The following is a 19,334-nucleotide window of genomic DNA, read 5'->3' as shown; positions in this document are numbered from 1 at the left end:
AGAAAGTGCAATGAAAACTGAGAGTCTATAAGAACATTTGTACACTTTTCTTACGGGCTTACACACCGGCTGTTTACATAGCACTACTCCACCTTTTGAACTTCAATGCCACTCCTACCGTGTCCTGAAAGCGAGGGTGGTGCTGAGGGCATGCCAACCAGATTTCATGCTGTACTGCACTTTGGAAATATGATCCCAACGCTTCGACATTGTAAATGTTGCACAACTAGAATAAACACCCACTTATACACTACCGTTCAAAAGTTTGGGGTCACTTAGAAATGTCTTTATTTTTCAAAGAAAAGCACTGTTTTTTCAATAAAGATAACATTAATCAAAAATACACACTATACATTGTTAATGTGGTAAATGACTATTCTAGGTGGAAATGTCTGGTTTCTAATGAAATATCTCCAGAGGTGTATAGAGGCCCATTTCCATCAACTATCACTCCAGTGTTCTAATGGTACATTGTGTTTGCTAATCGCCTTAGAATACTAATATCTGATTAGAAAACCCTTGTGCAATTATGTTAGCACAGCTGAAAACAGTTATGCTGGTGATATAAGCTATACAACTGGCCTTCCTTTGAGCTTGAAGTTTGAGGAACAAAATTAATACTTCAAATATTAATCATTATTTCTAACCTTGTCAATGTCTTGACTATATTTTCTATTCAATTTTCAATTCATTTGATAAATAAAAGTGAGTTTTCATGGAAGACACAACATTTTGAACGGTAGTGTAAGTAGTGATGTTACCTCCCTTTGACTCTCCATGACCCTCTAAGTCCCTCAGTTTCTCTCTTTCGGTTTGTATCCTCTCTTGTTATCTTTCAGTCTCCCGGCACACAACACACACAAAGAAGAACTTTCTGTTACTGAGCATTGGAGTAGAAAGCACAGAATTTCTCCAAACCCCTTTATCACAATGTGGACACGGCTTTCTTTCCAAACCACAATATGAGATTGCCTATCACCACGAGGAAAAAAAACCCAAAAAACAAGGTTGTGTTTCTCTGCACTCGATGTTCCAAAACTAAATTAAAATCAGAGCTGCTCTCATAAAGACACACATATTGTTGTTTGGAAAGCAGGAGAAACAAAATCGTGATGCTCTCTGACTCCTTGATGACTCCAGCAAGAGAAAACATCAGATTCTCTGACAGTCAAAGATGGCTTTACACTCTTTCTGGAACACTGCGTCAACAGTTCTTATTGCAAATGCTATTCACATTCTCACAGCCACTGGTCTCAGACATCAAGAAGGTCAAATAACTACTTTCATTACTGTCAATGAAATGACAACGTGAAAAGAGACGTCCACGTTTTTGTTTCAACACCCTGAAATGAATCCATGTTGTGCAAAAAAAGATTGGATAAATAGCACATCTAAAAGATCAACTAAATTGCTGTGACTGTAATGGTCACTTACTCTACTCTGGTTAGTACAAATCTCTCCTAATATACCTATCTACATCACAAATGTATATGTGTGTGTGTGTGTGTGTATTTACCCCCCCCCCCCCCCCCACACACAGTGTGGACATTTCGACACCAACATAACATACAAACATGTTAAGCCCATCCAAACTACTCAAGCGAGTACTTAAGTAAATTAAACATAAGCCCACCAACAAAAGGAAAATTAGATCAAAGAGTGCAAGGGAACGACTTAAGTGAAATGTTATATGTATACAGGACTGTCTCAGAAAATTAGAATATTGTGATAAAGTTCTTTATTTTCTGTAATGCAATTAAAAAAACAAAAATGTCATGCATTCTGGATTCATTACAAATCAACTGAAATATTGCAAGCCTTTTATTCTTTTAATATTGCTGATTATGGCTTACAGCTTAAGAAAACTCTAAAATCCTATCTCATAAAATTTTAATATTTCCTCAGACCAAGTTAAAAAAAAGATTTATAACAGCTGAGTGTTTGTCAAGGCTCAGGAAACCCTTGCAGGTGTTTCGAGTTAATTAGACAATTCAAGTGATTTGTTTAATACCCTACTAGTATACTTTTTCATGATATTCTAATATTTAGAGATAGGATATTTGAGTTTTCTTAAACTGTAAGCCATAATCAGCAATAAATCAGAATAAAAGGCTTGCAATATTTCAGTTGATTTGTAATGAATCCAGAATGCATGACATTTTTGGTTTTTTAATTGCATTACAGAAAATAAAGAACTTTATCACAATATTCTAATTTTCTGAGACAGTCCTGTATATTGCATAAAGTCTATTTGAATTTACTTTTAATTTGATAATTTGTGATCCAAAGACAACTATAAAGAGATTTGTTAGATAATGTTAATTCTAACTATGATTTAAATGACTGCTCTTACTATTCTCTGCTCCTCCGAAGACCATCTGAAGCATTTAGCTTCATTATAACAATCTCATCACCCCTGGGCTTATATTACGATGTCGATGTCTATTACTGTGTTTTGTAATTCACAGCTAGGTGACCACTGAGCGTGTTCGGCTCAGACGGAGGACTAACATGAGGACAGTCCTCATGGAGCAGGTTAATCCGTTAATGGATCTGCTATCAAGTCATACACACACTCTCTCTCAAACTGTACACACACACACACACACACACACACACACACACAGAGTGTGTAAATAAGTCAGGCTGGACTAACATTAACCTGCATGCAGCAGAATTGAGAAAGTATTAGTGCAATGCAAATCTAAGTCAGCAAAATGTAACTCACATTAAAAAGAGGACACTGACTAATCACATGTACCCTCCTTAATGTACAACAAACAGACACGCTGCTATTCTTGTATATGTATTTAAGATATACAGTTCGTGTCACTTGTTGACGACATAAGGCCGAACACTTCGACAGCCTGTCTCAATCTCTCAATCCGAGAAAACAAGAGGCGTTATGGCACAGCGGTATGGCCATGCAACGTGTCGATGCGCATGAATATACATGAGACAGCCAGGGAGATGAAGACATCTATAATTAGACCAGTCCTTATATGACCTGCTCGACTGTGAAGCTGCTCTTGTGACTCCCAGCAGTGTGTCAGTATTTCAGCTCTGGTGTCTATCATCTGGTTGACAGATAAGCGATCTGCACAGCTACGGTTTGTAGTTCTAAAAACAATCACCTCAGCTATACAGAGCTTTCTAATAGTCACTATGCACTGCAAAAAGAAAAGACCAAACATCTATAATGTTGATTTGAATGCAATAAATAAATAATTCGTCTGACAATCAAAATTAGCCATATTAATACTTTGTGAAGCGATCCACTGGTACATAATTGTTAAACCTACTGGGCCATTATCAAGTTCAGTGGGCAGATAATGGAATATTTTGGTTGAGAAGTTCACCCACATTAGATTAAAGATAGGCTCTTCAGGAATACACTATGGCTGAAATGAATTACGACTTGTGTGCCGTTGTGGCACTATTCTAATTACTGTCCACCAATTAAGAACAAAAGATGCTGTGAATCAGATTTTCTGCTCTTTCGCTCTCAACTCAGTTTCGTTAATTAAGAGGACAACACTGTCCTCCATGGCTTCCTAAGAACAAACTCTCCTCTCAATAACATCCAGCAATAACACTTGCTTCTCCAAAAAAAAAAACGCTTATTATCAGAGGGAGGGAGGAAGGAAGTTGGTTGCTGAACAACAATTCCCAGCATGCTGCAATAACACTTTAATGAGACTTCAGGGAGCTGTTTCTTTAATGCAGACGATAAAGGTCACTCTGACCTTGAGGAGCTGATCAGGCCAGTTTTGGAAAGGCTACGTCGAACTGATCGCAGCTTTCAGATGGACTATGTTGGGTCACGCCTGAGAGCGGAATGATGCCAATTAAGCATCCTCCACTCTCAATCTCAAATGAGTCAGTCAGACACAAGAGCACTGAGTTATATGCGTATTCATGGTCATGTTGCAAAGGCAAACCATTAAACTTTGTTATATAACATTATCCTTATGGCTTATATTATGATGTCAATCATATTTTATATCAATTACTATGTCTTGTCAATCTCAATAATCCCAAAAGAACACAAAAGAATTCAGATCAGAAGGCCACCAAAATGTAATATAAAACTGTTGCATCGTAAGATGTCCTGCTCACTAACCACAAACAAGTGGAGACGGGACTTGTATGTTATGTTGATTTTATGCTGAAAACTGGCAGCTATATCAGAAACATTTATTTCCTATCGATGGATGAACTTTCAAATTGATCTCCCCACTCCCCTGAAAAGACTTGCATACATGCACACTTTATGCATGCAATCAACATTTCTGAAGGTGTAAGTCCATTAGTCACACCAATTATTGCAACATTCATTTGACAAAAATGTTTGGGAGTGTGTGTGTGTGTGTGTGAAGAAGGTCTTAATACAATAATGAATTCCTTTCTGTACGTGTGTGAGTTTGTGAGCTTTTGTATTTGTACTGCCGGTATGAGTTAGTGTTTTTACCGCACCTAAAGAGGTTGTACAGACAATTTAGAATACAGCATTATGTCATGATGCAAAGCACTGGAATCAAGGCTGTGTTAGGAGTATCCGTCATTTCATCAATGTGTCTTAATCTAAACACACAAATCTTAAATCTTCTCACCTCATAGCCCTCAAAGATTGTGTCCCCCATGGTGGGGGTTGGGGCTCCGGGTAGTTCTGGCGCTCTCCTCTTCTTGGTCTCGGCCTTGGGAGACATCCTGGGGAAGTTCATGACAGACTGAGACTGACCTAAGGTGCTGGGCCGATCTCCTGACCCAGTAGACAGGCCCTGTGAGTGATGTCAAAATAAAGAGGATGAGGGAAAGTCTGAGAAATATGGATGTATGTGTACACATGAACAAACACACATGTAAATGCTGCTAAAGGCGTATAGACTGCTGGGGGACATTTTAGGATACGCTGCGCACCTATCTCCTCTTCTCTACTTATGGATGAATTTTCATGTCTCCATTACACATTATTAGAGTTAATAAACTCTGCTTCCTCCGCGGATTCCTTGTGACTTCACGTCTCATAGGGTCCTTTGGACCTGGCTGGGTCTGATGCCATGGCCCTGTTGATGCTCCGCCCACTCCTCCTCTCTACCTCCATCTGCCTGATGGATCATGGAGGTCTGGATCATGGTCCATGACTACTACCAAATATTCATACACTTTGTGAAACCTATTGAATGTATTGTTACTCTGTCATGATTCCTTTTGTACACATGACATCTATTGCATCTGTCCATCCGGGGAGAGGGATCCTCCTCTCTCAATCTCAAATGAGTCAGTCAGACACAAGAGCACTGAGTTATATGCGTATGCATTGGTCATGTTGCAAAGGCAAACCATTAAACTTTGTTATATAACATTATCCTTATGGCTTATATTATGATGTCAATCATATTTTATATCAATTACTACGTCTTGTAAATCTCAACAATCCCAAAAGAACACAAAAGAATACAGATCAGAAGGCCACCAAAATGTAATATAAAACTGTTGCATCGTAAGATGTCCTGCTCACTAACTACAAACAAGTGGAGACGGGACTTGTATGTTATGTTGATTTTATGCTGAAAACTGGCAGCTATATCAGAAACATTTATTTCCTATAGATGGATGAACTTTCAAATTGATCTCCCCACTCCCCTGAAAAGACTTGCATACATGCACACTTTATGCATGCAATCAACATTTCTGAAGGTGTAAGTCCATTAGTCACACCAATTATTGCAACATTCATTTGACAAAAGTTGAAAATGCAACCGCATTTCCAAAAGGTGGCAGCTTCTGACCAAAGCATTGGAACCCCAAAAAAGTTTCAATAACTGATCAAAGAGAGCCCAAATTGCTACTGAAAATCGGACTCTCCCTGTGGCTCAGCTTGGTACAGAGCATTGGCACAACGGGGGAACCAAACCATGACTCACCCCCCCGTGGTCTAAGAAAAGGGCTGTGTTTAAAAGCAGATTAATTGATGCGTTCAGACAATGTCTGGATATGGCATAAAAAGCAGAGTGAAAAAGGAACATAAAGTTCAGGTCATTAGAATTAATTGGACCGAAGTTTAGAACATGTCACAGTGGGGAGGGATGGGAAAAGAACAGAAACAAAGGGAGGCATGTCTGCAGCTTGTTTCACATGTTTATATAATTTGGATTGTTCCAGCATGCAGAATAATGTAGTGCCGTGTTGTCTTGCACTCAATTTAAGGAGATGAGTGTGGGAAGATACATTCGTAGTGCTCGTACTATTGAAGTAGACCATAACCATTGAAAATGCAGAAAAACAACAAACAAAAACTGGAATGGGCACTCGGTAGAGCGCATACCTTCGCATATCACACGATTAGGCATTGAATTATGAACATTTTGGCATTAGTTGCATGCCAATTGGATAAAAATTGACCATGCTATGGTAAGATTTTGACCTTTCCATGACCTTGACCTTTGACCCGATTGATCCCAAAATCTAATCAAATGGTCCCCGGATAATAACCAATCATCCCACCAAATTTCATGCGATTAAGAAGATTTTGACCTTTTCATGACCTTGACCTTTGACCCGATCAATCCCAAAATCTAATCAAATGGTCCCCGGATAATAACCAATCATCCCACCAAATTTCATGCGATTCGGTTTAAAACTTTTTGTGTTAAGCGAGGAACACGCATACAAATAAATAAATAAATGCCGATCAAAACATAACCTTCCACATTTTCAATGCGAAGGTAAACAACCATAAAATAGCCAAACACTATGGACCCTGTGTTAAAACTCTAACACACGTAACACTATTCTCTGTGGAATTTTTTTTTTAAATGAATGAACCAAATCGCTTAAATAATACATTTAAGCAGATTAACACTACAGAAAAAGAAAATGGCAATCTAAAATATAGAATAGAAGTATTTCCTGTCAATTTTTCCCGATGCTGTGTGGCTGACAGGAGGGAAGGAGCGGTGAGGTAGTTGACAGGCGGGGGCTGACATCACATCAATCATTCATGTCTCTTTTTTGTTTTGCTCTTTATATTTGGAATCTTATGAATAAGAGGAGCTTGCTTTCACCTTTCCAAAATATAATGTTCCCAACAGAAAATTCTCATGAACTCTGTCTGACTTTTTCACCTTCTCTCTTCTGCTCCTTCCCTCTGGTAAACAATCTGACATATGTCAAAATAGTGAGAGAGGAAAGGGGAGCTATACCAAACGTACTGCAGCATTTAGGGGGGAACCCGCACTCGGTGTCCTCCTTAGAATTACAAAGTGCACATTTTCAAATGACCTTATTGAACTTCTGCAGAACTCTTTCAGGAGGGACATGACTTGCATACGGTATATATCTGGGAGTTTTGAGGCGCTTATATGACTGATCCTACAACAAACCACAAATGCAAATATAGAATCTCTGGCGCTCTTTAAAAATATCAGTATCCCTCCCTACTAATCACAGAGTTAATCTAACTTCCACAAAGAGAAGTACTCCTCAAAAGTAAATTAATGACAACTCACAGTTGTTCTATATATTAAGAAGACTTACAGGCTTAGCTAAATACATGTGATTGAAGAAGACAAAATAAAATAAAATAAAGTTGTTGTTACTTCAAGCAATGTTCCCCTGCCCTCTATGGTTTCACCTCTGATGGGTGTGGTCAGACATACCTGTTATGGTCTAAAAAAGGACCACTGGAAGTCATCAAAGACAATCTTTCAACATAAATACATATACAATGTAAGATAAATGTGGGATCTGGACCGTGGCGCTGCACTCTGTGTGGGGTTTCTCCAGGTTTGAATGTCATTGGTATTTAGAGCTTTGAGGTCTGAAAAATGCTCTCACAGTTGTGAGGCTCCAACATTTTGTAAATGCATGTAATTTCTGTGATACGGAGGTTGAAACAGATAGGATACGCTTAATAGTTTAAACATTTCATACGTCTAAAAGACCAAATCCTTTAAAAGTTAACTTATATAATCAATAAAAACATAAAGAAGCACACATTTAACCTCCTATGAGTTTGCTTCAGAATCAGCACTGCTCCAAAACATGATGCTCTCTCAACATGTTAGTGTTTTAAGTCCGCACACACACACACACACAGTTTAGCCCCTAATGAACAATAAGAGGCTGGGCTTTTAGTGCTTATGTAGCCAAGGTAAGGTAATCTGATGCCTTTAGGCTGATAACCAGTGGCGGTGCGTCCATAGAGGGCGCCGCCTCTCTTAAAATTTTGAGATGAAAAAAAAATAAAAAATACATCCTGTCAAAAAACATTATATGCCAAATCATTTAAATAGTAGGGCTGTGAAACGATGAAATTTTTTAATCGGGTTAATCACAGGTTTTTGTGGATTCATCATGATTAATCACATATTACCGATATTCTCGGTATATTTTGTGAGAACATAGAGATTTATGACAAAAGACGGATATATACATTTATACATTCTTCTATACAATGGTGCTGCAACTCAGCAGTAATTTAGCAGTTTTCTTCCATATGGAACATTAATACATCTTCATCCTAAACAGAATGTTTAAGCCTCCTGTTACCTTTAGGGTCAATTTGACCCCATTCAATGTTTAATGTCGGTGTTCTTTGGGGTCAATTTGACCCCAGGCTGTTTTTCACTGTGTCAAACATATAAGAAATATCAACTTTTTTATTAATTTAAAGGGCTATTTAGGTAGTCAACAAACAAACATAAAGTACCTCACACTTAAACTTCGGAAGCAATATTAATTCTAATACTTTTCTGGAGGTTTTAATTGCTGGGGTCAAATTGACCCCGAGGGTAAAATATGTTAGTAAATGTAAAGGTAACAGGAGGTTAAACAGAACATTTTTCTCTTGTTTGTCAACCATTAACTCCACCATGATACAATCTAAAGGCCTCTAGTCTTCCTTTAGCAGCTGCTGAGGCAAACTGACTGTGTGGGTTTTCTTCATGAACTGGGCCGTGATGAAAGGGACGGCGGGGACACCGCTGCAAAGCTGAAACCTCACCGGCCCGGACAGGTGGACAGATTGACAAGTGACTTTTTTTGCTCGGTCCCGATGCGCGCGCACGGAGCTCTGTGGCGCGCGAGACGGAGATCGGTAAGTGTTAACGCAACGCGAAGAGACAGAAATGACATGCTGCTGTGGAGATACGATCAACAACAGACGTTTAGTTTAATAAAAGAACAAAGACGTGCCATAGAGAACATGTCAGGGGGCGGGCCAATCTTTTTAATGTCATGCGATCTACCAACACTACGCCGCGATCGACTGGCAGGTCGCGATCGACGTGTTGAGACCCCTGATCTACAGGAAGTAAAAGTCGTAACAAGGTTTCCGGAGGTGAACCTGCGGAAGGATCATTACCGATGAACAGACCGTCTGCATGAGAGCGGACATAGTTCAGATTGAAGTGGTGTATTGGAAGCTCATTTTTTCGTCCCGACGACCAACAACAGACGGATTGGAAGCTCATTCTGCGCATGCGTTAAATGCGTTAAAAAAAAAAAAACTAGTTAACCTGTAATTGAATTAACGCGTTATTTTTCACAGCACTATTAAATAGTAAATATACCGTGTTGACGCGCTAAATGTGTGTGGGAGACCGTCAGCCTGTCAACAACCACTTAAGTTAATGTGAAAAAATATAATATATCGCCACTCATTATCACGGAGAGAAGCCCCTCCCCATTTTCGGGGCACCGGCCAAACGTGTGTGTGCGGCAGCGAGCAAACATTTCACAGTCGTTTCGGCAAGGACGGCTTCTCATTGGCGGATGAAACGTGAATCTTGGGTCGCAAAAATTTGCGCTCTGGCCAATGACATCGTTTTATTATTTCACGTGATTGGACTATTCGGCAGATCAGAGACCAGTATCTTCCCTCAGCCCAGAGAGCTCCACGGAGCTACGGGAGCAGGTAGCTAACGGAGCTGGTCAGCTGGAGGCTCAGTGAGTAATGCGCTGTTTAGTTTCCCCTGTCTGTTGTTCCAAAGTCCTGGGACTGAAACTCTCTGGACTACAACGGGGGGAGGGATCTAAAGAGCTTCAGACAAGTGTAAAGCACGAATCTTGCCGCAGTTATCTAACTAACAGCATGAAGCTAACTTGCTAACAGCATGAAGCTAACCCTGTTTGCAGAGCAGAGCAGCAGAAGGAGACCGAACTGGCAAAGAAAACACAACGAAAAAGTTCTGAAAAACAGACGCATTCCCTCAAGAATAATGGAAACAGGCAGGTTACAGACATGATTGACTTTAACCAGAGTTATTGAGACGTTTGCCAACTTTAAAGAGAGGAGGCTACTTTTCTTTACAGTAGTGGGTCTACTCTGTCACCCAATGTAACATGTGATCTCTCTGACTCTATTCTGCTCTGAACCTCTTTCATGTGAGGGTGAAACTCTTTTATTTTGCAAACCTCTGAAACCCAACCCAATGTTTCTTAAAGCTGCTCTGAACCTCTCATGCCCAAAGTTACAGTGTGTTGATAGTTGTTATTGGACAGTGTTGAGCACGGTGTGTTCTTGAAATAAAGCTTTGTTTTTTACAATATTCTACTCAAAACCTCTTTTCTTCTCATTGTTGTGTGCTATTTAAACGGCGTGGCCCAACTGCGCCCCCCCCCCCAAATTTCACCAGCCACCACTGCTGATAACACTGGCTTTATGTGTGTGTGTGTTTGTGTGCTTGTGTGCACAAATGCATGTGTGTGGTCTGATTTACAGTCCCTGCTCAATTTTTTGTCACTGCCACAAACTCTTTCTAATTCATGCCACACGATGACATATTTGTTTTCTTCCTTTGTTATTTATTTCAAAATAAAATGTGTCAACAGAAGTATCTGATGTAGACATTAAAAAGAGAACTAGGGAGACCCAAAAGTAAACCTAGATTCCGAAGAAGAGAATGATGACGATGAAAAAACAACCCAATGTTGACAAGACATATGCTCGATGAGGTAGCGGTAGAAGGGTGGATAAGTTCTTCCAGAGGCTTTGTGTTTGTGCCTTATAGAGAAGAGAACCAGAGTGAGCCAGGCAGAGTTTTTCCAGCTAATGTAATCAAACGCCACATTGATCTGAGGTGAACCACAGATGGCTGCTGCTGACCTGAAGTCCATGGCTTCAAAATCAAATTAAGGCGATTAAGTTCCAGATCTAACAAACAGGTGGAGAGCTGCTTGATGCAGCGTATGAATGTACGTCTGGTTCGACATGGATGTAAACGCCTCCCCCGCACACACACGAGCGGTTGGAGGGAGATTATACTGTGGTTGGAATTTGATTGTGAATCTCCTCAAAGCTGGTCAGCACCAGTCATATGGGCTGCTGTGTACATGGAGCAGACTGTACACGCCCTCATAAATATCACTCCCTAACACCCTTTTATTCTTCAGTACTCATTTGGAGGAAAGAAAAGTAAGTTGGAGCTAGAACTAAAGGCGATACTGTTCGTCCTTCTCTTTGGACCCGAGATGTGCCAACAAACTGCTGACTGGAGACACTTGCTGCCCTCTAGAGGACATCGGTGCATATAACCACAACTCAATAAACGTTGCACAGGAGCAACAATTCTGCAGACCATGTTCAGTAGACATTGATCTGAGCTGAAAGAAATATTTCAAGCTGGCATAGTTACCCTAAATGTGGCTATTGTGACTATAGCTCATACTGAGAGATGAGGGGTCTCGCCACCTGCAGCTTCCGAAATAAACAGAGTTTTTATCATTTCAAACAATTGTCCTACCACATTGTGGCAGCTGTGGAGGTGTGTGGGGGGTGTCTGATTGGCCTCCCCGTGACCCGTCGGCGCAAAGGCCGACTCCTGTTCCCATCGGCGGCGCCAGGTCCCCCAGAGCCCCCTCCTCCTGAGCCCGGTCACCCGGATACCCCTCCTCCCGAGACCCGGCGGCGGCGCCAGGTCCCCCAGAGCCCCCTCCTCCTGAGCCCGGTCCCCAGAACCCCCTCCTCCGCCCCCGTTCTCATGGGGGGGAGGGGGAGTAGCTTAGGCCAGATGGAGCCCCGGCCTAAATCGGGGGGAGGGGGTGTGTGGCAGCTGTGGAGGTGTGTGGGGGGCGTCTGATTGGCCTTGGCTGCTGGCTGAATGCCAATCAGTGTGCGCGTACCTGTCCCTATAAAGGATCAGTAGGGACTGGGGAGAGGGAAGAGTGAGCAGAGGCAGACGCACAGTCTGCGTGAAAGAGCAATAAAGATGTTGCCAAACATCCCTGGTGTGGCTAATCCTTGGTGCTTTGGGGGGAAACCCACGGGTGATGGCATCAAACCCGTTACACACATCGACTGATGCGATACATAGTTTTACAATTTACAAATTTACAATTTACTCAATTTCTCTGAGATAACTAGAGACTATGTTGCTATGGGAGCACACCTGCTGCGATGCCAAAGAGAGCCAGGAGCACAGAGTAAGGGGGGTGGTTGCAATGGCCCATCCCCACTTCCTATCCCGTTACGTCTCCGCCCCCTTGATCGGACCACACTCGTCTTCAAACTCTGAATTCATTTGGATCTCATCAACAGTACACAACGTTTTGTGACTGTATTCAATGACGAAATCTTTCTACAGGAAGATGGACAGAAATTGAAATCGCTTCTGTGATAGTTCGACAGTCCCGTCTCCAGTGCCACATGTTGCCATGCTCACCCACACACCGACTCACAAGGTCAAAACAATACCAGCCGCGTAGCTGGTATAAATTACTTAATGATAACAAAATTACAAATATAAAATATTTTTTAAACTGCAGTCAAGAAACCGGAGCCTTCAGGATCATCTGGTGGAACAAGTTTGCTTCTTCTTTTTTTTGTGGAATGGGGCAGACATTCTCTGACCAGCTAGAAAATAGTGAATACATTTTTTCAGTAAAGTAATAAACTTTGGTGATTTTGGCATTGTCAACCAGCACTGGTGCCACCTTACTCACCCAATCAAGGGTTCTCAACAGTTCCATAAACAGAGCATCTTTAATGTGCCACTTTTAGTGTTTCATCACAATCTACCATGACGTTGAATATAACACGCATTCAGTATATTATTTTTTTTAAATCAATATTTACCCATGCTTAAACTGGGAAGGCTTATATTAATATGTTATGAAAGTATCATCAGTCGTGCAAGAAATAGCACATAACAGGAATGTGATAAACAAAACTACTGACGTATTGATCCAACCCTATGTCGGTGGTTTGAGCTTGTACTGTTTTGTATTACAGTGTACAGGTATTCTTGTTATTCTGTCCACGGTATATGCTTGGAATAAATGAAGGTGAGACCCCAATAACACCATAACCCACTTTGATTTCACCTATCCCCCCTGGACGCTGTCAGATGTGTATCTGTCGTACTTACATTAGATTGAGTGTCTGTGATTTGGATAACTTTGTCATCACAGGCATCCATGTCCACGGATGTTCTGTCTGTCTGCAAAACGGAAGGCACAGCTAACATGCGGCATTCAAGTGTTCAGCAATGCAGTGAGCCTGCCTGGCCTATCAATCTGAGCAAGTATGAATGGCATGCAATACTCAAGGTTAGTTTGTTAATTATTACACAACCACATATCTCTCACGAGACTTGTGCAAATGAGTCATGCCCAACTTAGTGGACAGTTATGAGGACTTTAGAGGTGCTGTTAATCCTATGAATCCAATGCATCGTTTTGTATGTATGACCAATGTCGTGCTTGATAGTAACACATAAGTACACTGCTAAAAGTGAAATTCTTAAAAAAGGGAGAGGAATACTAAAACAAACAAAAGTCGTACCTTGGTTTTCCTTCTGCTGAATTGGAAGATACCCAAGAGGCCTTTCTTCTCTGCTCTGTCCAAACTGGCAGTACTGGAGCGAATGGAGTCTAGGAAAAGAAATGATGGAGGAGGAGGAGATGGAGGAGGAGGAGGACATGATAGTGTCAGATAAAAGCAAAGTCAGGTTAAGGCATAGAAAACTTGTGTGAGGAATTTAGTAGACAGGAGTGCCAAATGATCACAGCATGAGGAGGTTGATTAAATAACAAGACAATTCAGAGTGTGATGGCCAAAACAGTCGGCTGCTGAGATTTAGAGATCCAATATATTTGCTTTACATTATTTGTACGCTCTTTAATTGGTCGTTTTTAAAACATTTTTGAATGGGCTACATACTCCACTTGTTTTTATTCACATAGACCTGAACAAAGTTCCCTCAGCAGAGGGCGCTATCGCTTTATTTTCCTCAAAGACAACTCCTGTGTAACCTTCACAGTCCACACAGCAGTAAGTAAGAACGTGACATGATAAGACTGTTGACTTGAGGGCAGGGAGGGAAGATAAACTAACAATTAAAACAATCACACAGCTATACTACTGGGTTATTTGGATTCTGGAAAAAAAAGAAAAGGCAAACTTAACATAAATCATTTCAAATTGACTGGCATAGATGATGTTTACACAAGTATCACAACGACAATGAATCAAAAATGATTTCTGTCATACGGACTAACAAGGAAACAAGCATGTATAACGTAGTCAAAGAAGCAGGGTTAATGAGCAAGCAGCAGGGGGTTGGGTTAAACGGCTACATGGTTGGAGCCAGCAACACTAAGACAGACAAGATGTATCATGACTAATACCTGAGTAGTTAAGAGCTGGAGCAGAAGCCCTTTGAGGCCTGAGAACTGGAAAACATAACAAGCTTTAAAAACACATCAAGTCATTTATTGAATAAATGATCTGCATCAGAAAGAATCAATCGATCTGACGTATTTATACTTTTTGTAGCGGCACAACGCGGCTGGTAGAGTTTCACCACTCTAAAGAACGTGTACATCTTCCATGATAAGACGAAAAAAGCTTATGTTTATTCTCTGGTGTAACTAATGCTGGTAAAACTCATGTCTACAGATGCGTGATTGCTCGTCATGCCATACAGCAGAATACAACGTGGTCCGGGTTTTTTGGCTCATTGATTTGGAAACCATTAAAAGGCTTCTACTGGCTGGGATCGCGAGACATCCATAGTTTGTTCTACTTACTGTTGTGGCAAAAGCAAGCTTTATTCTCATGACCCAATGTTACACTGTACAATCTGGTTTAAAGTGGCAAAGGCAAGTAAACACTGTTGACACTAAACTTTACTCCCGAGCTTTCCTTCTGTACTCATCCATGAAAAGGTCAGAGGGCACCATGCTCTGATGATGGGAGGGATTCAGGCTCAGCGGCCACACCCTTGTTCTCTACAGTCCAGTTTGCCACATAGAGGCTGTCCTGAATCAGTTGGGAGGGAGTGGAGGTGCCTTTCTGCTGACTATCTGCCGCTAAACAGAAGCTCACATGAGTTCTGCTGTGCAATGTAAAACGTTTCTACATTTCCGAGTTGAAACCTTTTCAATCAATATGTATCTTTTCCTTATACGTTAAGATATTGAATTCCCTAATGATAGTGTATTTTCTTTGCAAACAATATGCAGTTACATTAACATCAGATAATACGTCATAATAAAGCCACGGCACTTATCAGTATCCATGATGACGTCTTTTATCTGCTTTAATTCGCTTTCGGTAATTCTCAAAAACCAAGTCTATTTAAAATACCGAAAAATTTACATTGCAAAATGTAATGGCTATTGAATAATAAAAAATATCAGTGCTTAGATTGGTTCCCTGGAAACCTCGCTTTCACTATGCAGTTCTGTCTGCCACCGAGTTCGAGCTCCTGGGGAACTGAAACAGACAAAAACAGCAAATGGAGAGCACTTTTATTTTCCCCGGTAGCTATAAGAGTATTAATGTAAGTTCTTGGAAGTTACTATCCCCAGTAGTGTATATGGCCCGTGGTGGAACAACCTAGTAACTGTGGGAAAACAAATGCAACTCTGCGTTGTTGCTAAGTTCTGTGGAAAAAGGGGAAGCATTCTGGTTGTCTTTGCCACAGCAGCACCGACTAATACTACTTGGAAAAATTGTCTGTTTCCACTTGAGGTTACATTTCCGGGAACTTCAGTTTTAATATACATAAAATAATACTTCATCTAAAAGTGACTGAACTCCAAATAGAAAATCACAAAGACAGAATCAAGAGGTCAAGGTTTACCTAGACTCTGATTGTGTACGTAGAGCTCCTTGATCCCCAGCTCGGTTAAAGATTTGTCCAGTGGCAACTCGTGGCGACTGACGCTGTCCTTCAGGAGCAGGACATGTGCCGGCTCAAACTCGCACTTGTCACAGACGACCGGTACCAGAGCCTGTAGTGGTACAAATGGGTTGACCCGTACCACTGCCTTCTGGCTGCCGTGGTAGTTCACCATCAAACGCACTGTTTTCTATTGCAGAGAGGGGAGAGTGGTGGGGATTTTATGGCGAACAAACAAATAAAATAAACAAACACAAAAGCGGGCTTTCCTCTCCTGGCATTGAACAGCATCCTAACAGGATAAAAAGATAAGCAAAGTGAAGGTCCTCGGTTGGCTAAAAGGAAATAGGTCGGCCTTGATGGAAGAAATAAGACAAAAAGAATCAAAAGCTCAATAACTGACCGAGTAGGGATCCGATTCATTGAGCATCACAATACCAATCTTGAACATAATAACCAAAGAGCAGACAGAGCATTACAGAGTAAGAACAAAGCGCGTGAAATGTAAAACATGTGGAAATGAGAGAAGCAGAGATAGGGGAAGACATCCAAACAATGAGTAACTTAAGGTTAGACTTTGGTTGTGGACAGAGAAAAGGGACCATTTAATAGGCCAAAGATGATGATGTCTGTGCATGTGTATGTGTGTATTTAGGTAGTAAAACTTAAACATTGCATAGTGTTCTATTATGGAGACAGCAGTGCCGCTGTGTACAACAGTCTTCATCACTAAGTGTATCGCATCAGCCTTTATAAAAAACACACTCTAGTCAAGTACCTGAAATATTAAAAATATGTCTCCTCTTGAGCAGGTTTTTGCCAAAAGGTAGCAACTTCCCCAGTAAGACATTAGTTCCACAGTCAAAACAGTCATAAACCGAAACAGACAGAATAGTCAAAGTGGTACAGGGGTCGTTCATCATTGCCTAAGGTGGTCGGTGTTGCTGGACAAAAGTCGTGGGCATTTCGTAGTTTTTTACTTTGGGGAGTGTGTGTTGTTCCGTTTATCTCACTGGTAGTTCTTTAAAGTGTTTGGTCCTCAGACAGATAAACTAACAGAGGCAATGACATACAGTCATGTAGCTATGCACCTTGATGGAGGTACAGTAGTACCTCCATGTACACTTCATTACAATCAAAGAGAAGCATAGCAATGCATCAACCTTGTATCATATTGTTTTGGAATGTCTTTTCTAACGTTTATGTCCACCCCGTTTATATCAATGAGCGTACAGGGTATATTACAATCCCTTTTAAATGCTATGGTAGACTGCATTCATTGGTGTATACAGATAAAACAGAGAAGAGGTAGCAGCGTCGGAAACAGTCAGTCTGAGGCCTGGTGGGGTCAAAGGGAGAGAGAGAGCAGCCAGTGAGCCCTGAGAAGAGCAGAGAAATAATGCATGGTAACTAAAGGTAAGTCACTCATCAAATATTCAAACTGTAGGAGGAGAGCAGAGAACAAGGGAGAGACAAAGAGACTAATGCTCAGGAGAAATAAGTTCAGATAGGCAAATGAGTTGGAAAAAAACAATCACAACGAGACAAAAAAGGCAGAGAAACCACTACATAAGAATCAACTCCAATGTCATGCGGAGGCAGTTAATCCTAATAGGCTTCCTACCTTAGCATGGGCCCTTACGGGTTTCACTGGCCTTGCTTTCTGCCAGCCGTCAGAGGTAAAAGGTAGAGGAGGGAGGAACTTTACATTGGGCAACGGGACAAGGAGCTATGCAGACTGCACTGTCACATTAAGGGCTTTTTCACGCCCATTCTAGACGACAGTAATCCAAATTACCAAAACTAAAACAGAGATAGTTTAGAAGTGTATTTTAACTATTCTTATTTAATTTGATGTAATGTGTTACCATATCAGATGTCACCGTCTTAAAGCCCACAGATATCCATGCCAAGCCTAACCAAACCTAATTCCAACAGGTTTTATATCTGCTGTATAATACCCAATATAGAAAGCACAGGGCAAAAAGAGCATACAAATAACACCAACGGGTTCCGCTGTAACTCACCTCTGGCACTTTGGGCGCCGGTCTACGCACCACTCTCTCCTCCCAGACTTTCTCCTTAATGAGGACACAGGCCACGTCGAGGGAGCCCAGGAGAGCGTTGGGCTTGAACCCCAAAGAGTGGCCCTCGGGCGACAGCAGCTCCAGGGTGTGCAGTGCTGGATTCAGATGGTGGCGGCTACACAACTCGACAAGCATGTCCATCAGCGCCTTACTGACGGAGGGAGGGGAAGAGCGGGGGAGGGAGGGAGAGAAAGTGAAAGAGAGGTGGGGGGGGGGAGTTTAGAGGAAAGAACCACAGAAAGAGATGGGAAGGAGGGAGAATAAAAGGAAGGCAGAAAGGAAGATAGGGTTTATAAAGACTAACTTAGTTTGAGCTCTGCTAAAGGGAATAGTAATCACGTAAGATGTCAAAAGCAGAGACATTCAGAACTCAAATGCACTCAAAATACAAAAAGATACGATACTAAACACTGAGCTGTTTAAACAGACATACCAAAGCACTGATTTTGACATGACGATTAAAAGGCTATCTTTGCAACAAGTCCTCCTGTTTGAATACTTCTTGAGCATGTTGTGTTAACCACGACTAATACGACCTGAAAATGTACCTGACCATTATGAAAACCATACAATCCAGTCCTTATAATAATAACAACAGAACAAAGAGCCCAAAACAACAACAGAAGGTTGTCGATTTTTTATTTGTATGGTTGATCTAGACGTGAAACTCTGAACTAGAGTCTCCAACAACAAAATGGCAGGCACAAAACAAAGTGGCATAGAGCAAAACTACTTTAGGCCACAAGAGAATCTGTGCAGTCGTTGCTTTATGCCTGTTTGTGTGCCTGTTTGTGTGCCTGTTTGTGTGTCTGTTTGTGTGTCTGTTTGTGTGTCTGTTTGTGTGCCTGTTTGTGTGCCTGTTTGTGTGCCTGTTTGTGTGCCTGTTTGTGTGCCTGTTTGTGTGCCTGTTTGTGTGTCTGTTTGTGTGCCTGTTTGTGTGTCTGTTTGTGTGTCTGTTTGTGTGTCTGTTTGTGTGTCTGTTTGTGTGTCTGTTTGTGTGCCTGTTTGTGTGCCTGTTTGTGTGCCTGTTTGTGTGTCTGTTTGTGTGTCCGTTGCAGCTGATGAGGAGGCCTGCAGTCCTACCTGTCAACCCTCAGAGAAAGAAACCAGGAGACAG

The 19,334-nt window shown here is 41.3% G+C and overlaps 1 protein-coding gene across 10 annotated transcripts in view; it reads right to left on the bottom strand.

Moving 5' to 3' along the window:
- The window catches only part of cobl (cordon-bleu WH2 repeat protein), a 60,023-nt gene that overhangs the window by 25,051 nt on the left and 15,638 nt on the right, over positions 1-19,334 (bottom strand). For 4 of the 10 annotated variants that reach the window (XM_056443502.1, XM_056443504.1, XM_056443511.1 and 1 more), the window contains 6 exons: positions 18,158-18,364; positions 16,092-16,320; positions 14,632-14,676; positions 13,787-13,875; positions 13,371-13,442; positions 4,614-4,781 (listed from right to left, as the gene is read on the bottom strand). In XM_056443502.1, the coding sequence (XP_056299477.1) occupies positions 4,614-4,781; positions 13,371-13,442; positions 13,787-13,875; positions 14,632-14,676; positions 16,092-16,320; positions 18,158-18,364 (810 nt within the window). The other 6 variants (XM_056443506.1, XM_056443505.1, XM_056443508.1 and 3 more) reach the window with 3 other exon arrangements.

The sequence above is a fragment of the Pseudoliparis swirei genome, chromosome 22, assembly GCF_029220125.1.
Source record: "Pseudoliparis swirei isolate HS2019 ecotype Mariana Trench chromosome 22, NWPU_hadal_v1, whole genome shotgun sequence".
Classification (NCBI taxonomy): Eukaryota; Metazoa; Chordata; class Actinopteri; order Perciformes; family Liparidae; genus Pseudoliparis; species Pseudoliparis swirei.
This window is presented reverse-complemented; position numbering and strand designations above follow the sequence as displayed.